The sequence below is a fragment of the Saccostrea echinata genome, unplaced genomic scaffold (assembly GCF_033153115.1).
Source record: "Saccostrea echinata isolate AGI-Se365-2 ecotype Australia unplaced genomic scaffold, CSIRO_AGI_Sech_v1 ptg000001l, whole genome shotgun sequence".
NCBI classification, from domain to species: Eukaryota; Metazoa; Mollusca; class Bivalvia; order Ostreida; family Ostreidae; genus Saccostrea; species Saccostrea echinata.
In genome coordinates this window covers 28,315,001-28,333,839 of record NW_026889750.1, presented here as the reverse complement: position 1 = coordinate 28,333,839, position 18,839 = coordinate 28,315,001, and the positions used below count along the sequence as shown (strand labels likewise).

Below are 18,839 nucleotides of genomic sequence, written 5' to 3'. Positions count from 1 at the left end.
AGCCCGAAGTTAAGTCTATAAATAGAGCACAAATATGGGAGCAAGAACTGCACTAGGAGTAGGAAATTTCCTTAGGAAGTTTGCTAACGTTAGGTAAGTATTTATAGATAACTGTGCAGAGCTCTTATTTACTACTGTGCACTTGCATCATGGAAATAAATCTCAATTGACAAAGTTTATATATTGACACAGTTTGCAGGTTTGAGTCAAACCTGCAAACTGTGTCAATATATAGCACACATGTACATGTACGTTTCAGTCTTATGCAAGAAATCTTGGGAAAAAAGAAAAGATACTGAAAATTTTCATAGGGAAATAATTGTTTGCTTGTCAACCATAACATTACATGCTGCTTGTATAGGCAAGGGGCTCCAGAGACCCATGGGCCACAACACTCACCTAAGACAGCCCTGCTATTACTGAGAAGAAAAATCTTTTGATCCCATAATCATGCTACCCCTTGAGCCATGATTTTAACAAAGTTAAATCTACATCTTAGCTATCCACTTATTTCAATGACCAAAGAAAAATGAATAAATTTATGTTGATTTATAATAAAATCAACATAAATATAGATCTAGTAATTAATTAAAAGAAAACAATAAAAAGATATCTGCAAAATGATTTTTAGCTCACCTGAGCTGAAAGCTCAAGTGAGCTTTTCTGATCACCTGTTGTCCGTCGTCCGTCCATCTATCTGTCGGTCCGTCCGTCTGTAAACTTTTCACATTTTCAACTTCTTCTCAAGAACCACTGGGCCAATTTTAACCAAACTTGGTACAAAGCATCCTTGTGTAAAGGGGAGTTTAAATTGTTAAAATGAAGGGCCAAGCCCCCTTCCAAGGGGAGATAATCAAGAAAAGATAAAAATAGGGTGGGGTCATTAAAAAATCTTCTTCTCAATAACCACTGGGCCAGAAAAGCTGAAACTTATGTGGAAGCATCCTGAGGTATAGTAGATTCTAAATTGTTCAAATCGTGACCCCCGGGAGTAGGACTGGGCCACAATAGGTACTACAAGGGGGATAATCAGGTGAAACACAGCAAGGCCAGTTACTCAGGTGAGCATTGTGGCCCATGGGCCTCTTGTTTATATTGGCAACAGCTTGAACTATTAATATATGAATTAAATGAATGATTTCAAAATTTCTTCCATTTCAGATTAGGCAATACTCATTGTGTCATTAGTGTCCAAGGAAAAAGTAAGTGTATTTTAAAATTACTTTTCATTACTATAAAGAACAGTTTTCAATTTTTATGTATCAGCATGTTTAATCACTTTAAAAAGTTTAACAGTTGCTTAATTTGTATATGAATTTACAATTTATTTTTAAGAAATCACTTTTTGCAATTCTTGAATTCTAGCAATGCTATGTTTTACAAATCAAAGACTTATCATAGATATATAATTATTTTTTAATTCTTTATAAGTACATCCAGACGAAGGAACAGACTACTCAAACTACGTATATAGATTTTTGTGTGCATAATTTTACAATAATTAAATTGTACATGTACTTTAGTTATGGGATCCTCTAAATAAGAGTTTATTGTTGACTATTCCAGATATAAAGTCTTATTTTAAAGTGAATTGTCAATTTTGTAGTTGATTGATTATGTGTTGTTTTACGTCCCGTTCAAGAGTTTTTCACTTTAATATATAGAGACATCACTATATACATTTGTACCAGTGAAGGGCTTCAAATTTAGACCTTTACTTGGCACTCAGGGCCATTGAGCAGTGAGGGTTCTTTATCGTGCCAACACCTACCGTGACACGGGGCCTCAGTTTTTAAGGTCTCATCTGAAAGACCGGCAACTTTCACTCCAAAGTGCCGAGTGCTTGGTGAAGGAACAGTTGCTACCTATTTTTTATCGACCTCGGTCAGTCGCAGCTGTGATTCGAACACACGACCTTCCAATCACGGAGCGAGCACTCTACCGACTGAGCTACCATAATGGTTAATTTAGTAGTTGAAGTGGGGGCTTTCAGACACAGACACATTATTTTGTCTTGAGATATCAGGATTGATCTGTGAAAATGTATGGATAGAATTGAATAAAAAATCACAGGCACTTGTTTCTGTAATAATTTTTTTTAACCAATAGTACAATAATAATGTTATTACATGTTATTATACTATGGGTTAAAAAAATTATTTCAAGAACAACTGCCTGTGCAAACAATGATTAAGTATCAGTTAAGTAAACTGCTCATTTGCATGACTAAGTTTTCATTTGTTGTTTGTTGTTTTAACATCCGCGAGAATTTTTCTCTCATATGGAGACTCCACGACTTGCCGGTGGAGGGCTGCAAATTTAGACCTATACTTGGCACTCAGGGCCATTGAGCAGTGAGGGATCTTTTTTGTGCCTCTCTTTATACAGTCTTATCCAAAGGACCAGTCTCCACGTCCCGCTGTGGGATTCAAACCCACAACGTAATGAACAACTCCTTACTTCGGGACTCTAGAGCAAATGCTCTAACCACTGCACCATGCAGGCGAATCATGACTAAGTTGAATACATAAATAATGGAAGTGCCAACTTAAAACTTCCAGTATAAATAATAATGTCCTTTTCTTCAAGCTAAGTTGCAAGAGTTAAAAAAAAACCATTTCAGTATACCATTTTCATTTGTAGGAAAATTCTTTTCATGCTTATCCCTTTTTATGCCCCCCCCCCCCCCTTTGCAAATTTTTTTGAAGCAAAATTCAGTTATAAATACCTTCACTATTTTAGGGATGTTTGACTACCCTAAACTCCCTCTCCCATTTGTTTCCCCTTTGGACCTTTTCTGTGCTTGTCAAATTATTTTTATTTGATCCATGTATAAAGGATGAGGTTTGTATTCTTGATTATCTATTTTATGAGTATCAGTACACATATTCATATCATTACAGAGAATTATGGAACAACATCAGGAGAACAGAAGGAATATGCTTATGAGGTAATTTATGGTTTGTTAACATTTGAATGCAATATCTTCTTTCATTAAAATTTAAATAACCATTAGGGTATATCTCCTTCCTTGAAGATTTCAGAGCTAATGTGTGTTTCTTATCCATGTACCAACTGCAAAGAAAATTGGGGGAGTATGTAGGAATCACCTTGTCTATCTGTCCATACAATCTTGTCCGGGTTATAATTTGTAATGCAAAACCATTGGAAGCTCATACATGGTACAAAGATTGTTTCTGAACTGAGTGTGGATCTTGACTTTAACTGAAGATCATTCTGGCAAATTCAAGGTCACTGGCAGAAAATATTGCATGTGATCTAAGGGTATGTATTGATCACGACCTTAGGTCATTCCAAGTCAAGATCACTGGCAAAAGAGTGTTTTATACCCTGTCTATAACTCTCAAATGGAGGCTAATTAGAAGTTGATACTACATGCAAAGATTGGTTATGACTAAAGGGTGCATCATGATTTAACCCAAGGTCATTTTGACAAGTTCAAGGTCACTGGAAGAAAAAAGTGTTGAATTTGTGTCCTATCTATAATTTTTTAATGGATCAACAGTGAAAGTTCATACTTCACACAAATTATACTTATGTGTTGAAGGTGTGTCATGACCTTAATTCAAGTCATTTCAATGAGTTCAAGGTCAATAAAAAATAAAAGTAAAAAAAAAAGTTTAATTGAAGTAGAAACTTCAAACAAAGATTATTCCTAAACTAAAAGAATGGCTAACCTTGACCCAAGGTCATTGTTATTTGTGACAAGTTCAAGGTCACTTGCCAAAAAAGGGTAAAATTAATATCAGATCCATACTTTTCTAATGGAGAAACATTGGATGTCCATATTTCAGTCAAAGATAATTTATGACAAGAGTATGTGTGTTTTTTTAAACCAAGGTCATTTTGGCAAGTCAAGGTCACAATTATGAAATTGCAAATGAGCACTTTAAACAAATGGCAATGGAGTATTATTTTGTCACAATACCTGTAGTTTACTTTGACAGAAATCTACTAAATTCTGATCTCCTCCAAAGTAAAGATTAATGTATAAGAATACGATGTATATCTAAAGAATGAGAGCATTAATTTTTGACTGCACCAAATAGTGCTTAATATGATATTGGAAAATTTGAATACAATCAGTCACTTTAAAGTGTTTAAGGATTTTCAACTTTTAGTTGGTTTGTCAAAGCATTTTAGGGAGTAAGATTGAGTGCTTGGGGTGAGAAAAGCATTTTACAGTCCATAAGCTATATCATATTTATATTTTTTGCAGATGGCGTGTTCTAATATACGATATGGAGAAGGTGTCACCAGAGAAGTTGGATTGGCAAGGATTTTAATTTGTCTTTATTATTAGCTCACCTGAGCCAAGGCTGATCAAAATGTGTTCATCTTTATTTTTGTCTGTTAACTCTTCTTCATGAGAACCACTGGACCATTTTTGCAACCTAATTTAGCACAGAGTATTCTTGGGTAAAAGGAGTTTTAAAAAGTTTGTTCAATTGAAGGGCCATGTCTGTTCCATGAGGAGGTAATCAAGAAAAGGCAAAGATAGGGTGGGGCCATTTAAAATTCTCCCCAAGAACTACTTGGCTACTTAAAAAAGATTAAACATACGCTACTTGACTTAGTATAGATTCAAGTTTGTTCAAATCATGGCCGGTGCATGAGGGTAGGGTGGTCAATTTTTTTACAATGAATTATGTAGAGGAAAATCTAAGAAAATCCTCTTGTCAAGAACAGCTAGGCCATCATTAGTCACATTAATTTGAGGTAATTATCTACAGATTACCTGGTATGCATATTCAAGTTTGTTTAAATCATGGATCCAGAGTAGGGTGGGTCCACAAGAAACAGTTTTGTTATTATTAGAAAGGAGACAATTTTGCTGCATACGTAAAGCATCATTAGCAATACAAAAACTGATACTCCAAGTAATGCACTGTAATATTTGTAAATACATGTACCAAACTTATTCCTTGAAAAAAATGTCATGTTCACTTTTGTTTAAACATTTAAAAAGTAACATGGAAAATCAAATCTGAAGTAATAACTACATGTCTATCTAGAGCATAGTATGCAAAAAATACTTAACTGCTTATAAAGTTTCTCCATGACAAAACATGTATTTTTGAAAGTTTTGGTAGGATATGCAGGTATTGTCATCATTAGCTCACCTGAGTTGAAAGCTTAAGGAGGTTGGATCCTGTCTTCAAAAGTAATGAGAATTTTTTATCAAGTATATTTTTAGAATTTATACACATAGCTTAATTAAAAATCAAAACAAAAAATGGGGGTCAATGCGCTTCTTTTGGCGCTACAGAGCATTTAGTTTGACCTTTTTGCACTGTAAATACGTCTTACACATAAATCAATTTTTAAAGTTTTTCCTCCAATATTTTTTATTCAAATAAATTATGGGAACAAACACAGCCTTATTTCATCTTGAATAGACACATTTAAATTTGTGACAATGAAAAAAAATTCAAATTACTCCGCATGTTCAATTACTTGACCTTTTTGCACTCAAAAAATTTCATTTTTCCGGCATTAAAAATTTAACAAGCAAAAAAAATAATTTGAAAGTAATGACATTTTACTGAATTTAAGAAGAATGGTTAAAAGTATCTTATATATTCAGAAAAGAAAATAAAAAGTGGGGGTCTGTAATGTTAATTTTTAGATATTACTAAAAAAGTGCCAATTTTAAGCTTAAGTTAGGGCTATTTTTTCTTGATTTTTCACAATATATTTGCTATATTTATCAAATATGATGATAGAATCCATGACAGTTTATTTGATATATAATTTAGAACCAGTATAAAACAGTTCACTGCACAAAATAACTCTGTGTGCAGGCTGCATAGAAAAATAGGAATCCAAACTTAACATACTTTAAATACTTCGAAAAAGAAATAATGATCATTTTCTTCGAAAAAACCTTCCGCCACAAAATATAGTTCCTCGCTTAATGCCTTTGGTATGGAATTTAATCATGAAGTTTTAACTGAATATTGTTTAATTGGCATTGTAGAATCCAAATTTATTGTAAGAATTAAAACTTTATGCAGAATTTTTGAAATATAGGTTAAGATATAAATGTGCTCAAAAGCTCAGGAGCGAACCTCGTTAAGTGAGCTTTTCTGTCAGATCACATCTGTCTCAGTCTGTCTATCTGTCTTCTGTAAACTTTTAACATTTTCAACTTCTTCTCAAGAACCACTTGGCCAATTTCAATCAAACTTGCCACAAAGTATCCTTGGGTAAAGGGAATTCATGTTTGTATAAATGAAGGGCCGCACCCTCTTTCAAGGGGAGATAATTAAGAATAAGTGAAAACATGGTGACATCTTTTAAAAATCTTCTTTTCTATAACCACTGGGCCAGAAAAGGTAAAACTTATGTGAAAGCTTTTTTACATCATGTAGATTCAAGTTTGTTCAAATCATGTCTCAGTTTTACACAGGAATATATAGGAAAAACTCTTTAAAAATCTTCTCAAGCACAGCAGAGCTATGATTAGTCATATTGTTATGGAAGCATCCTCAGATAGTGTAGATTCAAATCATGACCACTGGGGTTGAGTGGGGCCACAATAGGTAATCAAAGTTTACATATAAATATGTAGGGGGAAAAATATGTTGATTAAGAATAGCAGGGCCATAGTGACTGAGGAGAGCATTTTGGCCCATAGACCTTTTGTTATTGTAATTTTAGTTGTTTATTTCATAGTATTTTTTCCAGGATTGTAAAAATCTGGGTGGAAAGAACATTTGTGTTATGACAGACAAGAACTTGGTTAAGTTAGAGTCAGTGAAAGTGGTCTGTGAAGCTTTGGAGGATGTTGGTCTGAAGTACAGTGTGTATGATAAATGTAGAGTGGAGCCATCAGATAAAAGGTAGATACAGGGTGTCTCAAAACAAATACATGTAAGAATGTACATACATTGTTAATGGTTTCATCTACTTATTGTACAAAGAGAAATTAGTATCTGCCCTACTGGAGACATCTTTGCTTTACTGAGATGTGAGAAATTTTAACTTCTTATTTTTTCAGTTTCAAAGATGCCATTGATTTTGCCACCAAGGGTAATTTTGACCTGTTTGTGGCAGTGGGAGGTGGCTCTGTGATGGACACATGCAAAGCTGCCAATCTTTACTCCTCTAACCCAAAGGCAGAGTTTCTAGACTATGTTAACGCCCCTATAGGGAAGGGCCTGCCTGTCACTCATAAAGTCAAACCACTAATTGCTGGTAAGCTGTCTTCTGGTAATTCATTCCATTGGTGTCAAGTATTTCATTCAAACAACTTTATTGAATCTATAGAATGTACAACAGTGGTTCCACCATGTTGATAATATCATTTTTAAATGAAGGACAGGGATAGCCATTTTAAAACTTTCAAGTCCACTTTCTCTTCAGGCAAGTAAACTCAACTTTGACCTGTCCAAATGTAAAACAGTTGCCCAAAATTTAGAAGGAGGTAATAACTTAGTTTAATATTTTTACATGTGTTGGTAGGCTAGGGTGCTGGTACTTCGTTAATTTTGATTTTTTCCCCAAAATTACTTTGGTAGAAATGACCACAAAGCCATACACTGCAGTTACTACAAAATATTCATATTATGTCGAATAAGAGAAGTTGAATACCAAAATGTATTTGGTCTTATTCATTGTATACGAAGGGTTATCAAAGAGTTTGTGGAAATGAAAATGACGTCAAAAAGGGGGAGGTGTTTCTTTTTCCAACATTCTATAAAGTTTCGCTCCTGGAAATAGGAAATGTTTAACAAGCTACGAGAAATAAAATGCATCCAGAATACTTGTTTTTTAAATGCCGAAAAAGATTCAGAGAGATGAGAGATGCACAATTAATGTCGATAATGTCGATTTGTAATCAGGGCATCAAAAGTCAGTCATGTTGAAAAGCACAATTAATGTTGATAATGTCGATTTGTAGTCAGGGTGTCAAAAGTCAGTCAAGTGACGTTGATCATGTGTGGTAAATATTGAACTCTGACAAGCAGAATATGCTGATATAATCAAGTGAGGATCTTTCCCTATGTATAGTTCCATTTACTTAAGGAATCACTGTCTAGTTAGTAGAGTATGCCAGGGCATCAACAATAGTTGGAAACGTGGGATAATTTGCTTCGCCCATTATGCAGAATGCAAAAACAATACTGTATACAGGGAAATCCCCCCCCCCCTCCCGTTTTATTTTCGCCCCTTTTGCCCTACTCATAGTTGAGCGAATTTAAAACGGGGTGAATTCAAAGAACACAATATATTTTCATAAACAGAACTGTGACTGGGATGAATTCAAAGAACACAATATATTTTCATAAACAGAACTGTGACTGGGCGAATTAAAAACGGGGCAAAATTGTTTGAAAGTGTGAATTAAAGGGCGAAAATAACATGGGGCGAAAATTACCTTGTATACAGTGTGTATCTTCCTGCATGATTGAAAAACCATGTCTTAAATTTATTACTTAAGTATATATTAATTAATTCAAGATAAAGGTACATGTATATGTTTCTGTCAGAAATATTCACTTTCTTGGTCGGACGAGTACAATGAGTGTTTCAGCCCAAATTGAGATTTTACTTACCCAGAGCAAGTGGACAACCATTAACTGTGTATTTCTCAAGGATCTCGTAATTTTGATGATGTAGAATTGTTTGGAGTAAGAAAACTAAAATATGATTTGTTATTCTCTGTTTCAGTGACAACAACAGCGGGAACAGGGAGTGAGACCACAGGGACAGCTGTGTTTGACTTTTCTGATATGAAAGCAAAAACAGGTTAGTACATTACATACATATTTTATACAACTACATTTAAAGAAAAATATATGTACATGTATATGATATCTTGTTCATTAATTATTCTCTTGCAACTGATGGATGAAAAGTATTTTTCCTTGGCTATCATTTCCTTTTAGTTGAGAATGTTCGATTTTGTAGTACATTTTTAATGTATCATTTTAGAGTTATGTTGTTTAAGGTATTTCAAACAGAGAAATTCGCCCCACACTTGGTATAGTTGACCCTTTACATCTCAGAACCATGCCAGAGAGGGTGACAGCATATAGTGGAATTGATGTTCTATGGTAAGAAGAGGTTTACCATATGATAAAGTTTTTAGCTCACCTGAGCTGAAAGCTTAAGTGAGCTTTTCTGATCACCCGTTGTCCGTCGTCCGTCTATCTGTCTAGCTGTCCTTCCGTCTGTAAACTTTTCACATTTTTCAATTTCTTCTCAAGAACCACTGGGCCAATTTTAACCAAACTTGGTACAAAGCATCCTTGGGTGAAGGGAGTTTAAATTGTTAAAATGAAGGGCCAAGTCCCCTTCAAAGGGGAGATAATCAAGCAAAGACAAAAATTAGGTGGGGTCATTAAAAAATCTTCTTCTCAAGAACCACTGGGCCAGAAAAGCTGAAACTTATGTGGAAGCATCCTGGGGTAGTGTAGATACTAAATTGTTCAAATTATGACCCCCGGGGGTAGGGCTGGGTAACAATAGGGAATCCAAGTTTTGCATTGAAATATGTAGTAAAAATCTTCTTCTTCTCAAGAACCACTGGGCCAGAAAAGCTGAAACTAATGTGGAAGCATCCTGGGGTAGTGTAAATTCTAATTCCTTAAATCATGACCCCCGGGGGTAGGGCAGGCCACAATAAGTACTACGGGGGGTGGGGGGGGGGGAGAAATCAGGTGAAGAACAGCAATACCAAAGTTACTCAGGTGAGTGTTGTGGCCCATGGGCCTCTTGTTCCAATTCTTTATAGTTTCTGCATGAAATAAACAAGAAATATTGACACAGGCATCAAATTAGAGTTTTCTTGCACAGTTTCTGCACTTCATGTCAATGAATGCAGAAATCTGTACAATCATGTATTTATACTCCTACTCTTAGTTATATTTTGGATAAAAATATACGAAAATAGTAACATGTGAAATAACCACGTTAAGTTTTGTCTACCGTACTATGTCAGAAACTGCCCCACAAATCTTAACATATTGCCAATCCTTAACAAATGATTTCTAAAAAAAAATTTGAAACCTTGCTTAAAATTTCTTTTGATTATAATTGCAATTTTTTTTTTCATCTGAAATGCAAATTGTTAAAAAATACAGATGTTTGATTTGAAATGAATATGCATTACTGCATTTTTTGTCATACTACATGTACACATATCACTTTTATAACTTATTACAGAACCGCCTACTGGCAGCCTATCATAACGCATATTTCATATCATTATACGGCAAGTATAGAAACACTCAGCAATGTGGAGGAGACTTACATTGTTCATTGAATATTCTAAAAAAAATCTCTTCTAGCCATGCTGTAGAATCCTATACTGTATTACCATACTATGAGAGAGTCCCTCGTCCAACCAATCCAAACCTTCGCCCTGCCTACCAGGGTTGTAACCCGATCAGTGACATTTGGTCCAGACATGCCCTACAGATAACGAACAAGTATATCAAGAGGTAAAATCAATATTTATGCTGGTATTTAATTGAGTATAAGATCTTTTGCAACTAAAGAATGATATGTAGAATCAGTGCTCTAAAAGCAAGTTCAATTGAGACAATTTAATACATGTATATTGTTTTTTGGTATGCCTGTTATTTTATTTGAATGTTCAGGATCACTGCTGATGTTTATGCTGCTACAATGTCATTTTCCAAAGTCAAATAGTTCTTGGCCAATGTATGTGTTATTTAAAGTTTGAGAACACTATAGCAAGTAGGTTACATATCTACTTGTACAGTACCAGTATATTTTTATAGGGCGGTGTATGATGCCGGTGATATGGAGGCTAGATCCATCATGCATCTGGCCAGTTGTTATGCAGGAATTGGATTTGGAAATGCTGGAATTCACATGTGGTAAGGTTTTAAACCTAGAATCTCATGCAAGAAACATAGGAGTTTCTTTTCTCCTATTTTTTCCACATCAGTCAACATGAAAATGTTCTCTTGTACTACATGTATCATGATTCTCTTACTGTCATAATTTAACTGGCTATTTTTGATTTTATAGCATTCAATATAACATGTATTTATATGATTACAAAATTCTTATTGTTATACCTTTCGAAATTAGTTCCTATATAAAACTATACTAAAGAAAAGTCTAATATTTCTTATGTTTTACTGAGTGGTCATAAAAAAAATCAATGTTTGACCACAGAGTGAGATATTGGACCTGTGGACAAGATATTGGACCGCTTACGTCACACTGTGGGCGGGACGAGCTAAATCTTATTTGCATTCGTTAGTATGGAAGCCAGCAAAAGATACATGTATAAAAAATAATTAGTAAATAAATAAAAGGTATAAAAAAACATTTATTGACTGGCTTCTCGGGTAAAATGCGTTTTGTCGACCCCTCGAACCAAACTCTTTGCCTGAGGCCGTTAGGCCTCAGGCAAACAGTTTGGTTCTTGGGTCCGACAAAACACATGTTGCCCTAGAACCCAGTCAATAAATGTATAAATTCTCTTTTCTTTTTCAGTCATGCAATGTCTTACCCAATCTCTGGTCTTGTTAAATCCTATATGTCTAAAGGTTATGATGATGACCATCCAATGGTGGTATGTATCTAACATTTACATAATTTGTGAACAAGTTTTTAATTTACTGCATTACAAAATTTTTGCATATTGTGGGAAGAATTTTGCAGTTGTATCAAAATTTTTAAACATTATTTTTACTATTCATATGTATATGTGAATCAATAAATCTGATTGGTTTGCCTTATATCTGTATATATATATTTAAGTGGAAAATCTGTAAAAATTTTCTTCTCAAGAACAACAGGGCCAAATATTAGTCATAATAATATGCATATATTTTTATGAAGACAAGTGTTAATTTGAGTTTGTTCAAATCTTGGTCCTGGGGGTACATTGTAGGGTGGGGCCACAATAGGGAATCACAGTTTTACAAAGGAATACATACAATGAAAAAACCTTCTCAAGAATAGCATGGTCATAATTTAAAAGTCATAATTTTTTTATAATATGCAGAGATCCTCAAGTATAAATTCAAGTATGTTCATGGTAAGGGGTGTAATAATACACAAATACATCAATGCATTGTGATACAGAGAAGGTCGATATGATGCATTGATACATACATGTAAAATGAGAGTCAATTTTTTCAATACTTTCAGAATGAATACAATCCCCATGTTTTGGTTTCAAAATTAGAATATTTGCTTAATACACAACAATGGTAGTACTCATTAAAAACCAAAAGAAAAGTTAACTTTCTTCTTTTTTAGAAATTAAATTTCAGAAAATACTAAAGATGTATTAATTAGAATAAGATTTTTTTTTTTAAAAAAGGAATGCTGAAATCTATATTTTCCTTTCTTAAAACCAGAAAATAATCATGGAGAAACCTGTGATTTAAAAAAAAACTTGATATATTATGATATATTGCAATATTTTTAGGTCACCTGAGTCACTCAGGTGACCTATTGCTATCTGTTTTCGTCCGTCGTCGTCCGTCGTGCGTCGGTCGTAAACTTTTGAACATTTTTAGCTTCTTCTCTTGAACCACTGAACCTATTTCAACCAATTTTGGCATATAGCATCAACGGGTGAAGGGGTACAAAACTTGTGAATTTCATGGTCCCTGCCCCCCTGGGGCCTGAGGGGTGGGGCTAAAACCATCAAAATTAGCGCTATCTTTAAAAATCTTCTTCTTTACTCCTGGACATCAAGCAGTCAAACTGTTGGCATGATTGTAATAAGCATTGAGCCCTCTACCAAAATTGTGAAATTCATGGCCCCAGGGTCAGGGGTTCTGGTGTCAGGGCGGGGCTCTATTGATTATATAGTGAAAATGCATTAATTCTTTGAAAATCTTCTTCTCTGCTCCTGGGTATTATTTAAACAAACCAAGTGTATGATAATGATGCACAAGGATGATTTTTCCGAAATTGTGAAATTCATGGCCCCAGGGTAAGGGGTACTGGTGTTAGGGTGGGGCTCTATTGATTATATAGTGAAAATGCATGAATTCTTTGAAAATCTTCTTCTCTGCTCCTGGATATTATATAAACAAACTAAGTGCATGGTTATGATAAGCATTGATGCCTTTTCCAAAATTGTGAAATTCATGGTCCCAGAGTCAGGGGTTCTGGTGGTTGGGCAGGGCTCTATTAATTATATAGTGAAAATGCATTAAGTCTATGAAAATCTTCTTCTCTGCTCCTGGATATAGTAATGGTGCACAACGATGCTTTTTCCAAAATTTTGAAATTCATGGCCCCAGGGTCAGGGGTTCTGGTGCTAGGGCAGGGCTATATAGATCATATAGTGAAAGTGCATTATTTCTTTGAAAAATCTTCTTCTCTACTCCTGGGTATTATTGAAACAAATTGAATACATAGTTTTAATAAGCAAGGGTGACTCTACCAAAATTGTGAAATTCATGGCCCCAGGGTCAGGGATTCTGGTGCTGGGGCGGGGCTATATAGATCATATAGTGAAAGTGCATTATTTCTTTGAAAATCTTCTTCTCTACCCCTTGGTATTATTGAAACAAATTGAATACATAGCTATAATAAGCAAGGGTGACTCTACCAAAATTGTGAAGTTCATAGCCCCAGGGTCAGGGGTTGTGGCGTTAGGGTGGGGCTATATAGATCATATAGTGAAAGTGCATTATTTCTTTGAAAATCTTCTTCTCTACTCCTGGGTATTATTGAAACAAATTGAATACATAGTTATGATAAGCAAGGGTGACTCTATCAAAATTGTGAAATTCATGGCCCCAGGGTCAGGGGTTCTGGCGCTAGGGCGGGGCTATATAGATCATATAGTGAAAGTGCATTATTTCTTTGAAAATCTTCTTCTCTACTCCTGGGTATTATTGAAATAAATTGAATACATAGTTATGATAAGCAAGGGTGACTCTACCAAAATTGTGAAATTCATGGCCCCAAGGTCAGGGGTTCTGGTGCTGGGGGGGGGGGGGGGGGGCTCTATTGATAATATTGTTGTAAAAATGCATTATTTCTTTGAAAATCTTCTCTGCACCTGGACATATCAGAGGCAAAAAGAGTAAAAGTTTTAATATAAAAAAGATTTTTGAACATCTGGACCATTTGGTCAAGTGTTCTGGTCCTGGCCAGAGCTCTATTAATTTGTATTCAACTGAGAGGATTTATTCCCCTTTGCTATTTACTTTTGATAATTAATCACTGTAAATAATGTACTTGAAAGGTTAATAGAAGAGGAGAATTATGCAAGATTTTTTATTGTATAATACAAAAAGTACTTTTATAGTTTAAATGATCAGGTAGACTTGTAAGTAATAGATAAATAAAAACGAGACAAAAATAACTTGTCTTATTCAATGTTCATGAAAGACCAAGAGAGTCCAATGTAAGGGATTTCATTCAGGAATTGAAATAGTACAGAATCACTGATAATTTGTTCATATACTGTATGGTGATAGTAATAAATGGGGAACAGATTAGAACCTAATTTATGAACTGTTAATGAACAGTAGACTAATTATTTTGTTGATCCTGATCACCCTATTTTTCTTGCTTTTGGGCAACAAAGCTTCACCTTTCAGTTCATTTTATACTCTATGGATCCTCTAAATTGTTGTATTATACTCAGGTGACCGTTAAGGCCCTTGGGCCTCTTGTTATGAAATATCATGATGCATCCTGATACAATTTTTTATCACAATACACAGCCATTTTGATGGTCACCAGGGGTAGGATGGGACTACATAGGGGACAGAATTTTTAAATGTGAATAATATATAAAAAAAATTGTTTAAGAATGATCCTGAATTTTTTGTCAAATTATGGATCCTGTGGTTTGGGGATCAAATTTTGTATAATGCATGTATAATGCATGTATATTGAAAATATCTTTAACAATCTTCAATCTCCAGAGCAGCAAGGTCCTGTTAGCCATATTGATACAGGTGTAATTAAACACCCCAATGTTGTGTGGATTCAAATTCATTTAAATTATGAACACTTGGAACTAGGTTGGGGTCACAATATGGGATCAAAAGACTTGTTTTACCTTAATTTGTACTTTTAATGTTACTTTATTTTCATGATCTCTAGCCACATGGTCTCTCAGTCATAATAACAGCACCAGCTGTGTTTGAGTTCACGGCCTCAGCCTGTCCAGAGCGCCACCTAGAGGCAGCACAATATCTAGGTATGTGAGGTCTTCATTGGTGGAATATATAACAAATAGCAACAGAAATTTATTATTTCAATCTAGGTCTTAAGGTGAAACAAAGTACATGTAATGAAGATTGGTATTGTAGTAGAGACTGGAATACCTACCTAATGTATAAATACATGTACATGCTGTCAGAAAAAGAAAAAGTTCTTTATACATGTACCTGCATATATATTTTCTGGATTTTACATTTTTAGCTCTACTGGTCAGAGACAGAAGAGCTTATGCGAAAGTAAGGTGTCCATCATCCTTCAGTCTGATTCTGTCTGTCTGTAAACAATTTTTCAAAATGCTAATCCTCCTACAGTTTTGGTCTGATATCAATATAACTTGGCACACAAGTAAACTAAACTAAGGTACATAATTCTATATATCAGTTTTCAATTTCGATGGATGTTGCCATGGTTACTAAAAATAGAAATTTCTGTGAAATACTTTCAAAATGCTACACCTTCTACAGTTTTGGTCTGATTTCAGTATAACTTGGCACACAAGTAGACTACACTAAGATACATAATTCTCTGTGTCGTTTTTTGATTTCGAAGAATGGTGTTGCCATGGTTAATAAAAAAAGAAATTTCTGTGAAGTACTTTTAAAACATTTCTCTTCCTACAATTTGGTCTGATTTTAATATAACTTGGCATGCAAGTACACTACAATGAGATACATAATTGTCTTTATTGTTTTTTTTATTTTGATGAATGATGTTGCCATGGTTACTAAAATCAAAATTTCTGTAAAATTCTTTTAAAAGGCTACTCTTCCTACAGTTTTGTTCTGATTGCAATAAATCTTGCCACAAAAAGACACTAAACCAAGGATCATTATTCCATTTATTGCTGTTGCAAAGTTTCAAGTCCAAGTGCAACTTTTCTCTTCCTTTGTTAAAAGTTCAAGCCAGTAGAGCTACAGTCTTGTCAGAGACTTCTGGTTTCCTTTTGAATTCTTTTCAAATTTTAATTGTGAATGTGGTAAACTGAAGTAAAAGCTCACTGAATAATGACTTCAGGTGTGGATATAACAAACAAGAGGAAGGAGGATGCTGGCCCTGTTCTCGCTGACCGACTGAGACAGATCATGCAGGACCTGGAGATGCCAGATGGACTGTCTAGTCTGGGATACACAAAGGATGACATTCCTAACCTAGTCAAAGGAACAATGCCTCAGGTAAGAGACACCAAGGATGACATTCCTAACCTAGTCAAAGGAACAATGCCTCAGGTAAGAGACACCAAGGATGACATTCCTAACCTAGTCAAAGGAACAATGCCTCAGGTAAGAGACACCAAGGATGACATTCCTAACCTAGTCAAAGGAACAATGCTTCAGGTCAGATACACCAAGAATGACATACCTAACCTAGTCAAAAGAACAATGCCCCAGGTAAGAGACCCCAAGGATGACATTCCTGACCTAGTCAAAGGAACAATGCCCCAGGTACGTTACACCAAGGATGACATTCCTAACCTAGTCAAAGGAACAATGCCCCAGGTAAGAGACACCAAGGATGACATTCCTAACCTAGTCAAAGGAACAATTCCTTAGGTAAGAGACACCAAGGATGACATTCCTAACCTAGTCAAAGGAACAATGCTTCAGGTAAGAGACATGTAGGATGACATTCCTTACCTAGTCAAAGGAACAATGCCTCAAGTAAGACACACCAAGGATGACATTCCTAACCAAGACAAAGGAAAAATGCCCCAGGTAAGATACACAAAGGATGACATTCCTAACCTAGTCAAAGGAACAATGCCTCAGGTAAGATACATCAAAGATGACATTCCTAACCTAGTCAGAGGAACACTGCCTCAGGTAAGACACACCAAGGATGACATTCCTAACCTAGTCAAAGGAACACTGCCTCAGGTAAGATACACAAAGGATGACATTCCTAACCTAGTCAAAGGAACAATGCCTCAGGTAAGATACATCAAAGATGACATTCCTAACCTAGTCAGAGGAACACTGCCTCAGGTAAGACACACCAAGGATGACATTCCTAACCTAGTCAAAGGAACAATGCCTCAGATTAGATACAAAAAGGATGACATTCCTAACCTAATCAAAGGAACAATGCCCCAGGTAAGATACACAAAGGATGATATTCCTAACCTAGTCAAAGGAACAATGCCTCAGGTAAGATACACCAAGGATGACATTCCTAACCGAGTTGAAGGAACAATGCCTCAGGTAAGATGATATCAAAATTAATAAAATAAATGTATGTTACTTGCATTTTAAAAGCATAAAATCTCTGAAAATACGAGGGTGATCAAAAAGTTCGCAAACTAATTGAATTACTTCCATAAAAGAAATAAAATTAGATTTCAGTGTTCATTATTTTTTAAAGTAATCCTCTCTAATTTTAATGCACATCTAAAACCGTTCTGCCCATGCACGAATCACGTGATCCAGGCTGACACGTGACATGCTCCATAGCGTTCTGTTCATAGAAGCTAAAAGATTTTTCCGAGCCTTATATCTCTTACCATGCAAGTTATTTTTTATAACAAGAACAGTGTCCTTCTGTCAGAAATGGCCAAATCTCGGCAACAGGATGGGTGGATAAGGATATCCTTTCCCAGAATGAGAATGGTGACCATCACAACCCGAGTCATCTGTCTTAAGAGCGTCGTTTATCCAGTGTGGATAAAGTATGGACGCCTTCTTTTTATCATATCTGATATGTTTAAAGTCTAAAGCAAACGACATTTTAGGGATTTTTAGGTCACCTGAGTCACTCAGGTGACCTATTGCTATCCGTTTTTGTCCGTCGGCGTGCATCGTGCGATGTGCGTTAACATTTGAACATTTTTAGCTTCTTCTCTGAAACCGCTCAACCAATTTCAACCAAATTTAAGATATAGCATCTATGGGTGAAGGGGAACAAAAATTGTGAATTTCATGGTCCCTGCCCCCCTGGGGCCTGAGGGGTGGGGCTAAAACCACCAAAATTAATGCAATCTTTAAAAATCTTCTTCTTTACTCCTGGACATCAAGCAGTCAAACTGTTGGCATCATTGTAATAAGCATTGAGTCCTCTACCAAAATTGTGAAATTCATGGCCCCAGGGTCAGGAGTTCTGGTGCTAGGGCGGGGCTATATAGATCATATAGTGAAAATGCATTATTTCTTTGATAATCTTCTTCTCTACTCCTGGGTACTAAATAAACTAACTAAGTATATAGATATGATGAGTAAGAGTGAATCTTCCAAAATTGTGAAATTCATGGCCCCAGGGGCAGGGGTTCTGGTGTTAGGGCGGGGCTCTATTGATTATATAGTGAAAATGCATTAATTCTTTGGAAATCTTCTTCTCTGCTCCTGGGTATTAAATAAACTAACTAAGTATATATTGATGATGAGTAAGAGTGCCTCTTCAAAAATTGTGAAATTCATGGCCCCAGGGGCAGGGGTTCTGGTGTTAGGGTGGGGCTCTATTGATTATATAGTGAAAATGCATTAATTCATTGAAAATCTTCTTCTCTACTCCTGGGTATTATTGAAACACATTAAATACATAGTTATGATAATCAAGGATGCCTCTTTCAAACTTGTGAAATTCCTGGCCCCTGGATCAGGGGATCTGGTGTTAGGGCGGGGCTCTATTGATTATAA

At 35.4% G+C, this 18,839-nt stretch overlaps 2 protein-coding genes across 2 annotated transcripts in view; one reads left to right on the top strand and one right to left on the bottom strand.

Annotated features, from left to right (window-relative positions):
• LOC133188866 (elongation of very long chain fatty acids protein 4-like) overlaps positions 1–6,323 on the bottom strand; it is a 64,337-nt gene extending 58,014 nt beyond the window's left edge. Inside the window, exon 1 of the mRNA XM_061324358.1 lies at positions 6,316–6,323. The gene's annotated coding sequence lies outside the window, so the exon portion shown is untranslated. The remainder of the gene's footprint in view (positions 1–6,315) is intronic.
• The window catches only part of LOC133188778 (hydroxyacid-oxoacid transhydrogenase, mitochondrial-like), a 23,966-nt gene continuing 5,153 nt past the window's right edge, over positions 27–18,839 (top strand). The window contains exons 1-13 of the mRNA XM_061324266.1: positions 27–93; positions 1,162–1,202; positions 2,904–2,950; positions 4,241–4,294; positions 6,712–6,866; positions 7,025–7,221; positions 8,698–8,775; positions 8,978–9,083; positions 10,320–10,472; positions 10,776–10,874; positions 11,503–11,581; positions 15,094–15,190; positions 16,228–16,385. Coding sequence (XP_061180250.1) covers positions 35–93; positions 1,162–1,202; positions 2,904–2,950; positions 4,241–4,294; positions 6,712–6,866; positions 7,025–7,221; positions 8,698–8,775; positions 8,978–9,083; positions 10,320–10,472; positions 10,776–10,874; positions 11,503–11,581; positions 15,094–15,190; positions 16,228–16,385 — 1,323 coding nt within the window. The 5' untranslated portion in view covers positions 27–34. The remainder of the gene's footprint in view (positions 94–1,161; positions 1,203–2,903; positions 2,951–4,240; positions 4,295–6,711; positions 6,867–7,024; positions 7,222–8,697; positions 8,776–8,977; positions 9,084–10,319; positions 10,473–10,775; positions 10,875–11,502; positions 11,582–15,093; positions 15,191–16,227; positions 16,386–18,839) is intronic.